Raw genomic sequence first — 13,002 nt, forward strand, 5'->3', positions numbered from 1 at the left:
GACCGCCAGCGAGGGAGGGAACACAAGCAGGGGGAGTGGGAGAGGAAGAAGCAGGCTCCCAGCAGAGGAGCCTGATGTGGGGCTCGATCCCGTAACACCGGGATCACGCCCTGAGCCGAAGGCGGACGCTTAACCGCTGTGCCACCCAGGCGCCCCCCTCTGCACTTTTTCTTATGTTCCACATATGAGTGAAGCCATGTGATATTTGTCTTTCTCTGATTGACTTATTTCACTCAGAACGATACGCTCTAGTTACATCCATGGAACAGAAATGTTTATATGCAACTGATAAATTGTTGAACAGTACCGCTGAGTCTAATGATGTACTATATGTTGGCTAAATGAATTTAAATAAAAAATAACACCTAAAATCCAAGTCATATGGTCCTGTACTCACCCTGAGACAGTTGGTTCTAGGGAGGAACACATTTAACTGAGTCAGAAAGGGAGGTGTTCCCTTCCCACAGAACGTGAGTCATGCAGACCCTACTACACAGGCATCTAAAGGGGTCCAAGCCCCAGGATGTGCCCCCATCTCCATCCAGACCCCAAATCCTCATGGGAAAGAGGAGGATGAAGGGGAAGCTGCACGTGAACGTTCACACAGCGTCTGGAATATGGAGCTTCTTTACCTTGATTTCTCTGTCCTTTGAGGTCCTCATGGACAGGTTCCTGCATGTATTATAAAGACTTTATGATTTATGAATCTGTAAAGGAAAAGTCATTTTCTCTGTCGCATGTTCTCTCTCTTTTCCTCTCCTCCTAACTTCTGTCTCACACACAGGAGATTTCAACACACATGGTAGTAGGGGAAAGATTCTTGTAAGGTACAAATTAGCGGGTTCACGTTGTTTGCTTTCTTCAATTCCACTGAGAACTCCTGATAGAATTCATAGTGATATACTGCTTTTCTTGTTTATTTCATCATTTCTGTATTCATTGTTCCTTCTCTGGGCATCCTTTGTTCCCTAGTATGAGCAAGTACTTTACGGAATTACCAATGTCAAGCTCCTCGTTTACAGTTTGCCCTGAGGTGATGGGATGAGCCAAAGGAAGGAGGTCAGATTCCTGAGTCTCTGAACACCCACAGATTCCAGCTGGCACGACTGATGGGGTGTCCTGGTCCCCACGGGTAGAGCACAGACCCTCAGATGTGATCTTGGACCTCATGTTCCTGCAGATCCTGGAAGCCATGATGCTGCCAGTCCCACACCCCACTCTGCACCTGCAACAGGGAAGAGCTTTCTCATGGGGTGTCCTGTGCTTAAGGAATGAGGTAATCTCTGGAACAGCTCATGAAGGTCCCGTCTCACACCCAGTCCAACTGAGTCACAGGGGTTTACCATTAGAATATATAATGCCCCTCCCCATGTAGGGCCAGCACATCAGGTTCGCAGAGGGGATCAACACTGCGGGGCATCAAGACACAGATCTTTTTTTTTTTATAATCTTCTTTTTCCATTATATTATGTTAGTCACCATACAGTACATCCCTGCTCTTCGATGTAAAGTTCCATGATTCATTAGTTGCATATAACACCCAGTGCACCATGCAATGCGTGCCCTCCTTACTGCCCATCACCAGCCTATCCCATTCCCCTACCCCCCTCCCCGCTGAAGTCCTCAGTTTGTTTCCTGGAGTCCATAGTGTCTCATGCTTCATTCCCCGTTCTGATTACCCCCCTTTCTTTATCCCTTTCTTCTCCTACCGATCTTCCTACGAATGCTTGTTTCCTTTGCTAGATTAGGGAAGTTTTCATCTACAGTTTGTTCAAATATCTCTTCTAGACCTCTCTCTTTCTCCACCCCCTCATGGATGCCGATGATTCTGACATTGGAACGGTTCATTGAGTCTCCCGGAACCTACATTCCTGAGATTGGATTTTTTGAGCCAAGTTTCTGTCTCAACTTTCTTTCTACCATCCCATCCTCCAGTTCACTAATTCGTTTTGCCTCATGTACCGTGGCCGTCAGAGCATCTAGGTTTGACTGCATTTGATTCATAGCATTTTTATTTTTTAAAATATTTTTTATTATATTATGTTAGTCCCCATACAGTACATCCCTGGTTTTTGCTGTAAAGTTCGATGATTCATTAGATGCGTATAACACCTAGTGCACCATGCAATACGTGCCCTCCCCACCATAGCATTTTTTTAAAAAATTTTTTTAATATATTTTTTTAAGATTTTATTTATTTATGTGACAGAGAGACAGCCAGAGAGAGAGGGAACACAGCAGGGGGAGTAGGAGAGGAAGAAGCAGGCTCCCAGCGGAGGAGCCTGATGTGGGACTCGATCCCGAAACGCCAGGATCACGCCCTGAGCCGAAGGCAGACGCTTTAATGACTGCGCTACCCAGGCGCCCCCCACCATAGCATTTTTAATTTCTGCCAGATTTGCCCATATTTCTGCCCTAAGACATTTTATATTCTCGTTAATATTTTTGTTAATATTTTTTTCAAGTCTACACATCATCTTGACCATTGTTACTCTAAACTCCATGTCTGATAATTTTTTTATATCCATATCCATCAGTTCTGTGGCAGAGGCCGGAGACTCTTTTTTTTTTTTTTTTTTTTTTTTTTTTTTTTTTTGCTGGGTGCAGATTTTCCTTTTCCTCATTCTGATAAGGAGAGGTTGTGGGGTTGCCCAGAGCCCAAATTTTGGCTCAGGACCAAGGCAGCATGCACTTGTTTTATAGGGACCTTAGGGATATGGGCTTCTTGATTTTTAAGACTGCCTTCTGGGGGAGAGGCCTGTCGCGCTGATACTCAGGGAACCCTGTTTGGGTAGAGTCTCCCTGTCCCCTGCGAGGGGGAATGGCGATGGGCACACTGTGAGCTGGTATTTCCAGGCTTTTCTTCTCTGGCGGCTTTCCCTGGCAGTTTACTGTGGCTCTTCTGATCATCAGAGCAGCAGTGGCCGAATCCCAGCCTCTGTCTCAGAACAGAGAGATCTCAGTCTGCTCTCCACTGGGCTCTTCTGGCCTCTTTAACTCTGTTTCTGTCGGTGCTGCTGAACACCCTGCAGCGTCCTGTGTTGTGCGCGTCACAGCCGGTGTCCCAGCCCTCACTTCCAGGGCCAGCATGTCTCTGTTCTTTGTGTGTCTAAAACCGCCAGCTGCCCCCAGTTCCCGTGCGCGCTCCTGAGCTCCCTCTTTCAGTGATTCCCGCGTACTCTGGAGAGCCCATTTTCAGTCTGGTCAGAGGGGCGTGCCCAGGCTCACGGTCTCAGTCTGCGCACTTGTGGGTGCGGGTCTGCAAGTCTGGCCTGCTTCCCAGTGCAGGTGGCTACTGCTTCCTGGCTCCCGACTGCGTTGCCCCCCCTCTCCCTTTAGTTTATCTTCCGATTTCTGTGCGTGGATTCACGGCTCCCCTCTTCGTACCTCAATACTCAGTGCTGGAGATGTTCATTTCTGGAGATTCAGATTTATCTTCCTGCATCTCGGGCTGATTCCGTGGGTTTTCATTATGGTCTGGTGCATATCCAGTGCGACTCGGGACCAGCTGAAAAGGGGGACCCCTATTCCTCTGCCATCTTAACTCCTCCCAATATGTGCCCTCCTTAATAAACGTCACCAGGCCTGCCCATGCCCCCACCCGCCTCCCTTGTAAAACCCTCAGTTTGTTTCTTGGAGTCCATTGTCTCTCATGGTCCATCTTCCCTCCTAATTCCCCCCTTCTTTTCCCTCTTCTTTCTCCTAATGTCCTCCATGCTATTCCTTATATTCCACTTGTAAGGAAACCAAGTGATAATTGTCTTTCTCTGCTGACTTAGCTCACTTAGCATAACCCCTCCGGTTTCATTCATGTTGATGCAATGGTTGATCCTTTCTGATGGCTGCGTAATACTCCATTGTGTGTGCGGACCGCATCTTCTTTATCCATTCTTCTGTTGAACAGCATCTCAGCTCCTTCCACAGTTTGGCTATTGTGGACGTTGCTGCTAGGAACATTGGGGTGCGTATGACCCTTCTTTTCCCTACTGTGTATCTGTTTGTTGAAAATACCTACTAGTGCAATTGCTGAGTCATAGGGTAGGTCCAGTTTTACCTTTTTAAGGAACCTCCATATTGTTTTCCAGTGTAGCTGGAACAACTTGCATTCCCACCCACAGTGTAAGAGGGTTTCCCTTTCTCCACATCCTCTGCACCATTTTTTTTCTTGCCTTGCCAATTTTTGCCATTCTAACTAGTGTAATGTGGTATCTCGAGGTGGTTTTGATTTTAATTTCTCTGATGGCTAATGATGTTGAACATTGTGTCATGTGTCTGTTAGTCATTTGTTTGTCTTCTTTGGAGAAGTGTTTGCTCATGTCTCCTACCATTATTGACTGGGTTTTTTGTTTTTTTGGTGTTGAGTTTGATAAGTCCTAGAGATCTTGGATATCAGCCATTTATCTGAAATGTCATCTGCAAATATCTTCTCCTATTCTCTGGGCTGCCCTTTAGTTTTGTTGGCTGCTTCCTTTGTTGTTCAGAAGCTTTTAAAAAAGATTTTATTTATTTATTTGATAGAGAGACAGCCGGTGAGAGAGGGAACACAAGCAGGGGGAGTGGGAGAGGAAGAAGCAGGCTCCCAGCAGAGCAGGGAGCCCAATGTGAGGCTCGATCCCAGGACGCCGGGATCCCTCCCTGAGCCGAAGGCAGATGCTTAACGACGGAGCCACCCATGTGCCCCTGTGCAGAAGCTTTTTATCTTGATGAAGTCCCAAATTTTCACTTTTGCTTGTTTCCCTTGCCTTGGAGATGTGTCCTGAAAGAAGTTACTGTGGCTGATGTCGAAGAGGTTCCTGCCTATATTCTCCTCAAAGATTTTGATGGATTCCTGGCTCACATTGATGTCTTTCATCCATTTTGAGTTTGTCTTTGTGTAGGGTGTAACGGAATGGTCCACTTTCATTCTTCTCTCTGTAGCTGTCCAGTTTTTCCAGCAACACTTAATGTAGAGACTAACTTTTTTCGATTGGATATTGTTTTCTTGATTTGTCCAAGATTAGTTGATCATAGATTTGAGGGTCCGTTTCTGGAGTCTCTTTTCTGATGCACTGATGTGTGTGTGTGTTTGTGCCAGTACCGTGCTGTCTTGGTGATCACAGCTTTGGAATGTAGCTCGCAGTCAGGCAACGTGATGCTGCCAGCTTTGGCTTTCTTTTCCATCATTCCCTAGTCATTTTCGGGTCTTTTCTGTTTCCATACAAATTTCAGGATAGTTTGTTCCAGCTCTTTGAAATATGCCGATGGTATTTTATTAGAGCTGGCATTGAAAGTGTAAGTTCCTCTGTTCAGGACAGACATTTTTATAGTGTTTAACCTTGGTTTCCTTCTTTTTATAATATTTTTTTTATTATGTTAGTCACCATACACTATATTCTTAGTTTTTGATGTAGTGTTCCATGATTCATTTCTTGTGTATAACACTTTTTCTGATCTGTTGTGTTGTTTTTTTAGTTTTTATAACATTTATTTATATTTATTTCTTCTCCAACCTTTATTTCCTTCCTTCAGCTGTATTAGGCTTCAGTTGTACTTTCTCTAGGTCCTTTAGGTGTAAATTTAAGTTGCTTATCTCAGATTATTCTTGCTTCTTGAGTTCTTCCCCTATCTGTGTATTTCTGTTGTAGGACCACATTTCCTAGAGAAATCAGGTGAACGTGTTAAAGGTTTTATACCCTTGTGTAGTCAGTGTGTGTGTGTGTGCGTGTGTGTGTGAGAGAGAGAGAGAGAGAGAGAGAGACAGAGAGAGAGATCTTCAGATTGCACATCCAGACAACACCAGGAAGATATCCACTGCTTTCCCACGTTGTCACTAACATTGATGCTGTGATTTGGTTTACGACACTGACCCCCACCAAGACACATTCTGCACTTTGCATTGTCGATGCCTCTGGAGCCTCATGTCCAGCATGCACTTAATGCTGCTTCTAGGATGTTTGCACGTTGAGCTGGGTCATCCTGTGATGCACAGTGAGTATAGGTGGGATTCCTGTGATGGTTCAGATGTGAGCATCAGGATATTTGTAATTCATTGGTATTTAGGCACATGAATAACCATTGTGAGTGACTCTGTTTTTTTGTGGTTTTTACTATATCTGCTTTCACGTTAGAAAAATTTTCAAAGTGAGAGAGTGAAGAGTTGAGCACAGAATCATGTGTCCAGAGAGGGTCCCTGTGGGCAACTGCTCTGTGGAGAGGAAGCCCCAGAACCTGACAGGAAACCTGCCCACAACCTCCATCTGCAGCTGCTCCTGGGGCTTAAGCACAGAACTGGTGACTAGTGTGCACCCCCTGCTGGTCCAGATCCCCTTCTACAGTGAGGTTTGTGTCTGGGCTCACACTGATGTCCCCTCACTGTGTCCTTTGCACAGTAATACACGGCCGTGTCGTCGGCTCTCAGGCTGTTCATCTGCAGATACAGCGTGTTCTTGCCGTTGTCCCTGGAGATGGTGAATCGGCCCTTCACGGAGTCTGCGTAGTATGTGCTACTTCCACCACTGCTAATGTATGCGACCCACTGCAGCCCCTTCCCTGGAGCCTGGCGGACCCAGCTCATATCGTAACTACTGAAGGTGAATCCAGAGGCTGCACAGGAGAGTCTCAGGGACCCCCCAGGCTTCACCAGGTCTCCCCCAGACTCCACCAGCTGCACCTCACACTGGACACCTGCAGACACAAGACATCCTGGTCAGGAAACTGTCACACACCCGCTGTTTGTCTCCCTCAGATCCACTCACACACTCCATGTCTCTTGTTCAGCATGAGTTACCTTTTAAAAGAGCAACAAGGAAAACCCAGCCGAGCACCAACTCCATGGTGAGCTCTCTGTGTTCTGTCCTGATACTGATTGGAACACCTGGAAACCCTCGGGCTGGGGCTCCTCTCCCAGCTGCAGAGTCAGGGTTGGGCTGTTTTAATCAGCAGAGGGAGGGCCCTATTTGCATGACCTCTGACTATATATTCAGCTTTTGATCTATGCTGACATAGAGGCCAGTAACCAGAACAGATGTGACTGCTTTTGTTTTGGTGGTGTTGACCACTTCTGAAAAAAATTATATTTCATGATATAACTTTCCAGATTATATACTTGGCCTTCATGTGTGTCTTCAGTTTTATATATTCACACAAATCTTGTGGGACAGGTGTCATGTTATCCCATAAAGAACTCTAAACCTACACCCGGAATGTTAGAGGGTTTGTGAGGTGTCCAAGAGCATATACAGGGTGAGAGTTAATCCCAGTATGGCCCTGTGCTCTTCCCACAGGACCTGCTGCCCCATGAACCACCTGGAGGACAGAGTGGCCAGTCTCCTGAGGAATGTGGAGCTCTCTGTAGTTGGGACAGGATGATTTTACATGCTCTAGAGTTTACCTGAAATATAGAGAGAATAAGGGTTCATGCAGGTGTATTTTCTAACATTGCAATATCTGTGTGTTCCTCCCGAGTCATCTCTCTTTGTAAGAACTGTGATGTGTGTGTTTGAAACGGGATGAACTGCACATATGCAGAGTGCATGATATGATATACACAGGTGTCACAATCAACATTATCCAGAATGAGCAAATCAATTCTCCCTAAAATTTCCTATATTTTCCTGGGAATTCCTTCTCTCTCTTTCCTTTCTCTCCTTGTCCTGACATATCTTGGGTATTCCTCATGTTACTTAGACTAGTTTTAATTGTGAAGAAATTATAGATGTGCAATTATAGTGTTTGTAATTTCATTTGTAGGAATTTATTTTATTTTTTTGATCTGCATAAATCCTTGAAAATTCAACCAGATTTCTCTCTGCTGCACATCTGTTAATGTTTGGCAGCTTTCCTAAGAGTGAACATGGGAAAATTTTATTTTTTAAGTGGTTCTTGTGGATAGGGATTGTTTCCAGTTTTATTTTTATATTTTTTATAATAATATTTTTAAAATTATGTTAGTCACCATACAGTACATCCCTAGTTTTTTATGTAAAGTTCCATTATTCATTAGTTGCATATAACACACAGTGCACCATGCCGTCCCTACTACCCATCACCAGCCTATCCCGTTTTAGATATTATAATAAACGTGCTTATCACCCTGCAAATATAGATATGGAGCTCAGAGAATGTGTTATTAATGTGCTTTTCACAACAATTAAGCTGGAGAGGATGACGATAAAGTCAATGGAGGAGTTTCTATGCCCTCTTGTGTTCATAAATCATGTAGATGTCTTCGAAAACTCCTCTTCAAACTTGAGAATATAATTAAAGTACAATTAGAACTAGGAATTCCCCTGGGAAGCCATCTGGCCCTGGAGTCTTTTTTTGAGAGGTCTTTATTTCTGCTTCAATATCCTTGCTGGATATGGGTCTGTTCAGATTTTCTATTTCCTTCTTTTTCAGTTTTGGTAGTTTATATGTTTCCAGGGATGTATCCATTTCTTCAGATTGTCCTAATTTATTGGTAAATAGTTGCTCATATTATGGTCTTAAAATTGTATTTCCTTGCAGTTGGTTGTTATCTGTACCCTTTCATTCATGATTTTGTTAATTTGGGTTCTTCTCTTTTCCTTTGGATAAGTCTGCTTTGGATATTATACAAATTAACAGTTGTTTCAAAGAACCAGATTCTAGGTTCTTTGATCTGTTTTGCTGCTCTTCTGGTTTCTATTTCACTGCTTTCTGCTCTGATCTTTATTATTTCTCTCCTCCTGCTTGGTTAGTGCTTTATTTTCTGTTATCTCCGTAGCCCCATTAGGCGTAATGTTAGCTTGCATATTTGACATTTTTATACATTTTTGCAAGATTCTTGTATTGCCATGTATTTCCTACTTAGGATCACCTTTGCTGTATCCCAAAGGTTTTGAACAGCTGTGTTTCCCTTTCCTTAGTTTTTCTGAATTTTTAAATTCTTCTTTAATTTCCTCATTGATCCATTCATTATTTAGTAGTATGGTCTTTAAGCTCCAAGTGTTTGAGTTCCTTCCAAATTTCCTCTTGTGATTGAGTTCCAGTTTCAAAACTGTGCTGTCTGAGAATATTCAGGGAATGATCCCAACCTCTTGGTATCAGTTGAGACCTGATTTATGACTCAGTATTTGATCTATTCTGGAGAAAGTTCCATGTGCACCTGGGAAGAATGAATATTCTGTTGTGTTAGGATGGACTGCTCTCTATATGCCTTCAGAGTCCATTGGGCCCAGTGGGTCATTCAAAGCCCTTGAATTTTTGTTGATCTTCTGCCTAGGTGATGTGTCCATTGCTGTGAGTGGGGTGTTGACGTCCCCTACTATTAATCTAATACGATCAATGTTTTTCTTTACTTTGGTTTTTAATTGGTTGATATAATTGGCTGCTCCCAAATTAGGAGCATAAATATTTATAATTGTTAGGTCTTCCTGTTGTGCAGACTCTTTAAGTATGATATCATGTCTGTTTACATCTCTTACTACAGTCTTTGATTTATTTATTTTTTTAAGATTTTTTTATTTATGTGACAGACAGCCAGTGAGAGAGGGAACACAGCAGGCGAGTGGGAGAGGAAGAAGCAGGCTCCCAGTGGAGCAGCCCGATGTGGGGCTCAATCCCAGAAGCTGGGATCACGCCCTGAGCCGAAGGCAGACGCTTAATGACTGTGCTACTCAGACGCCCCTATAGTCTTTGGTTCTCTGAGAAACAAACTGAGGGCTTCAGAGGGGAGGGGGGTGGGGGAATGGGATAGGCTGGCGATGGGTAGTAAGGAGGACATGTAGTGCATGGTGCACTGGGTATTACATGCAACTAATGAATCATCGAACTTTACATCAAAAACCAGGGATGTACTGTATGGTGACTAACATAATATAATTTAAAAAATGTAATTTTTTAAAATGTAAGTTATCTGATATGAGGATTGTTATCCCACCTTTCTTCTGATGTCCATTAGCATAATAAGTTGTTCTTCACCTCCTCACTTTCAGTTTGGGAGTGTGTTAGGTCTAAAATGGGACTTCTGTTGACACTATATGGATGGGTCTTGCATTTTTTAAAATCTAATCTGATACCTGGTGTCTTTTTATTGGAGCCTTTAGCCCATTTATATTCAGAGTTACTATTGAAAGATATGAATTTAGTGCCATTGTATTACCTGTCACATCCTCCCTGTTTCTGTGGATTGTCTTTTTCTTTCTGGTCTATGTGACTCTTTGGGTCTCTCTTGGCTTACAGAAGCCCCCTTAATATTTTTTGCAGGGGTGGCTTTGCGGTCACATATTCTTTCAGTTTCTGCTGATCCTGGAATCTCTTTATCTCTCTGACCATCCTGAATGACAGGCTTGCTGGATAAAGTATTGTCGGCTGCATGTTTTTCTCATTTAACATCCGATTATGTCTTGCCAGCCCTTTCTGTCTTGCCAAGTCTCTGTGGATAGTTCTGATGTTTTCTGATGTTCCTCCCACGTTTCATAAGAAATCTCTTCCCCATAGCTTGTATCAGGACAGCTTCCTTCTCTCTAGGATTTTCAAGTTTCACTATTATATATCGGGTATTGACCTATTCTTATTTATTTTTGGAGGGGTCCTCTCTGTCTCCTGGACTTGAATGCTTGTTTCCTTTCCCTGTTGAGGGAAGTTCTCAGCTATGATTTTCTCAAACATATAATCTAGTCCTTTCTCTCTCTCCACCACTTCAGGGATCCCAATTATTCTGACATTGGAATGCTTCATGGTGTCTTTGATCTCTCTAAGTCAATTTTCTTGTGCTACTAGCTGCCTATACCTATTTTCCTTAGCTTCCTTCCTTTCTATAAGCTTATTTTCTGGATCACTGACTCGTTCTTCTGTCTTATTTACCCTTGGTGTTAGAGTATCCAGGTTAGACTGCATCTCATTCATAGCATTTGTAAGTTCGCCCTGAGTAGATCTCATTTCTACTCTTAGAGATTCTATATTGTCACTAGTGCTTTTTTCAACCTTGGCTATTGACTTCATGATTGCTATCTTGATGTCTGTCTCTGATATCTTGTTTCTATTCATATCCATTAGTTCTGTGGAGAGGACATTGTCTCCAGTTCTTTTCTTGTTGAGAATTCCTCCTCCTTGTCATCTGTTGAGGGATGGTTGAGGGATGGACAGAGTCCAAAATATCAACCATGACCCAAGGAAAATGCACATTAGAAAAAATCTGAAGTGGGGAAAAAAAAGAATAAGAAACTAAGAAGGAAATGTAAAATTGTAGCCTGAAGTATAAGGCGAGTCATGAGGGAACACCTGGAGCTCCCTATATTATTTTCCCCGGTGCTGGAGATTTACAGTCCTGTGGGAAATAATCTTGTCATTCACCTGTTCTTCCAGTCTGCCTTCTGGGGGAGGGGCCTGCTGCTCAGCTTCTCAGCTGTCTTTGCCTTGGTGGAATTACCCCACCCCTTGTTGGGCCATCGGCTTAATTTCACTTGGTTGTCTGTGTGCCTCTTGTTCCCTGGTGGCTTTCTGCTTCTTGTTAGTGGGTCAGAGCAAATATGGCCATGTGGGAATCTCTGACCTAGAGCCACAGGTTCCAGGTCCCCTTTCTTCAATAAATCCTTGAGGTTAAGCAGTATCCTCTTCTGTACATACCAAACTCTACAGACTTGAGCTATTCCTACCCATTGCAACTCTCCTGAGGGAGTTCCAGGGAGCTGTGATTGTCTCTGTGCTTTGTGATTTTGCACATGGGAGCATGTGTGGGCTTACTCGTGGACCCTTTCCTGCAGCTCCCAGGTCACTCCTGGGTGCCACCCCAGTGTACTTTCAGACTGAACCACCCTGAGATCTGTTGCCCTGTTGTGGATGCAAGCCCTTTTCTATCTCCACTGGGATGTTAAACAGCCTCCACTTTCCAGTACTTTTCAGGACAAGGCGAGGCACTCTCCCAACCAGCCTGCCTAATGGTTTAAGGTGACCGGAGCTGAGAGTTCCTTCTGGGCTTGCTGACCATAACAAGTCTCCCCTCTACACTGCTTGGGAATTCTATCAGATCAGGCTCCCCCATTCTTGCTGAGCCTCCTGGGATCCTGAGACCTAATGATCCACTTACAATCCTGCCCTATTCATCCCCTGTGCACTTTTTAGAAAGGAATGTCTCTCACTAGAGCAGGTTTCCAAAGGCCCTGATTTTTTCTGCTGGTGGCATATCACTTTCCAGTCGCCAGCTTATGGAGGCTCCATCTCCAGTCCATTTATATTCCAATATTTCCCCTTAGGATTCAAAGTTCAGCATCTCCTACCTTGCAAAAAACAGTAATTTTTCTGTTTCTGGAGGTCCAGACAATTATTCTTATATCCGAGGTGGAGTTTGTGTGTGTTCAGAATGGTTTGATAGATACATTTAAATTCGAGGCACCAGGTGATACAAGGTCCCCTACTCTGTGCCCATCTTGCCCACTTCTCCCAAAACAAGAACTTTGATGACACACCATACCAGCTGGATTTCTGATATTTATTTAGGTCCTTTCTCTTTTCTTTTTGATTAGTCTAGGCTGAGTTGCTCAATTTTATTGTCTTTTTTCTTTTCTTTTCTTTTTAGAATCAGCCCTTGGTTTTGTTTTATTTTATTGTTTATTTTATTACATTATGTTAGTCACCATACAGTACATCATAGTTTTTGATGTAGCGTTCCATGAATCATTGTTTGCGCATAACACCCAGTGGTCCACGCAATACGTGCCCTCCTTAATACCCATCACCAGGCTAGCCCAGTCCCCCACCACCTCCCTTCTAAAACCCTCAGTCTGTTTTCCAGAGTCCATAGTATCTCAAGGTTCATCTCACCCTCTGATTTCCCCGCTTCATTTTTCCCTTCCTTCTCCTAATGTCCTGCATGCTATTCCTTATATTCCACATGTAAGTGATAATTGTCTTTCTCTGCTGGACTTATTTCACTTAGCATAATCCCCTCCAGTTTCTTTCATGTCATTGCAAATGATGGGTATTCATCCTTTCTGATGGATAAATAATACTCTATTGTATATATGGACCACATCTTCTTTATCCATTCATCTGTTGAAGGGCATC

General features: G+C 43.5%; 1 gene segment (V, D, J or C); it reads right to left on the reverse strand.

Annotated features, from left to right (window-relative positions):
* Nucleotides 1–6,274: 6,274 nt before the first annotated feature.
* On the reverse strand, nucleotides 6,275–6,878 carry LOC125281442 (immunoglobulin heavy variable 3-23-like). The segment is given in 2 exon segments: nucleotides 6,275–6,663; nucleotides 6,767–6,878. Coding segments are annotated over 2 exon segments (435 nt in total).
* Between the last annotated feature and the right edge of the window lie 6,124 nt (nucleotides 6,879–13,002).

Source organism: Ursus arctos, unplaced genomic scaffold (assembly GCF_023065955.2).
Source record: "Ursus arctos isolate Adak ecotype North America unplaced genomic scaffold, UrsArc2.0 scaffold_42, whole genome shotgun sequence".
Lineage (NCBI taxonomy): Eukaryota > Metazoa > Chordata > Mammalia > Carnivora > Ursidae > Ursus > Ursus arctos.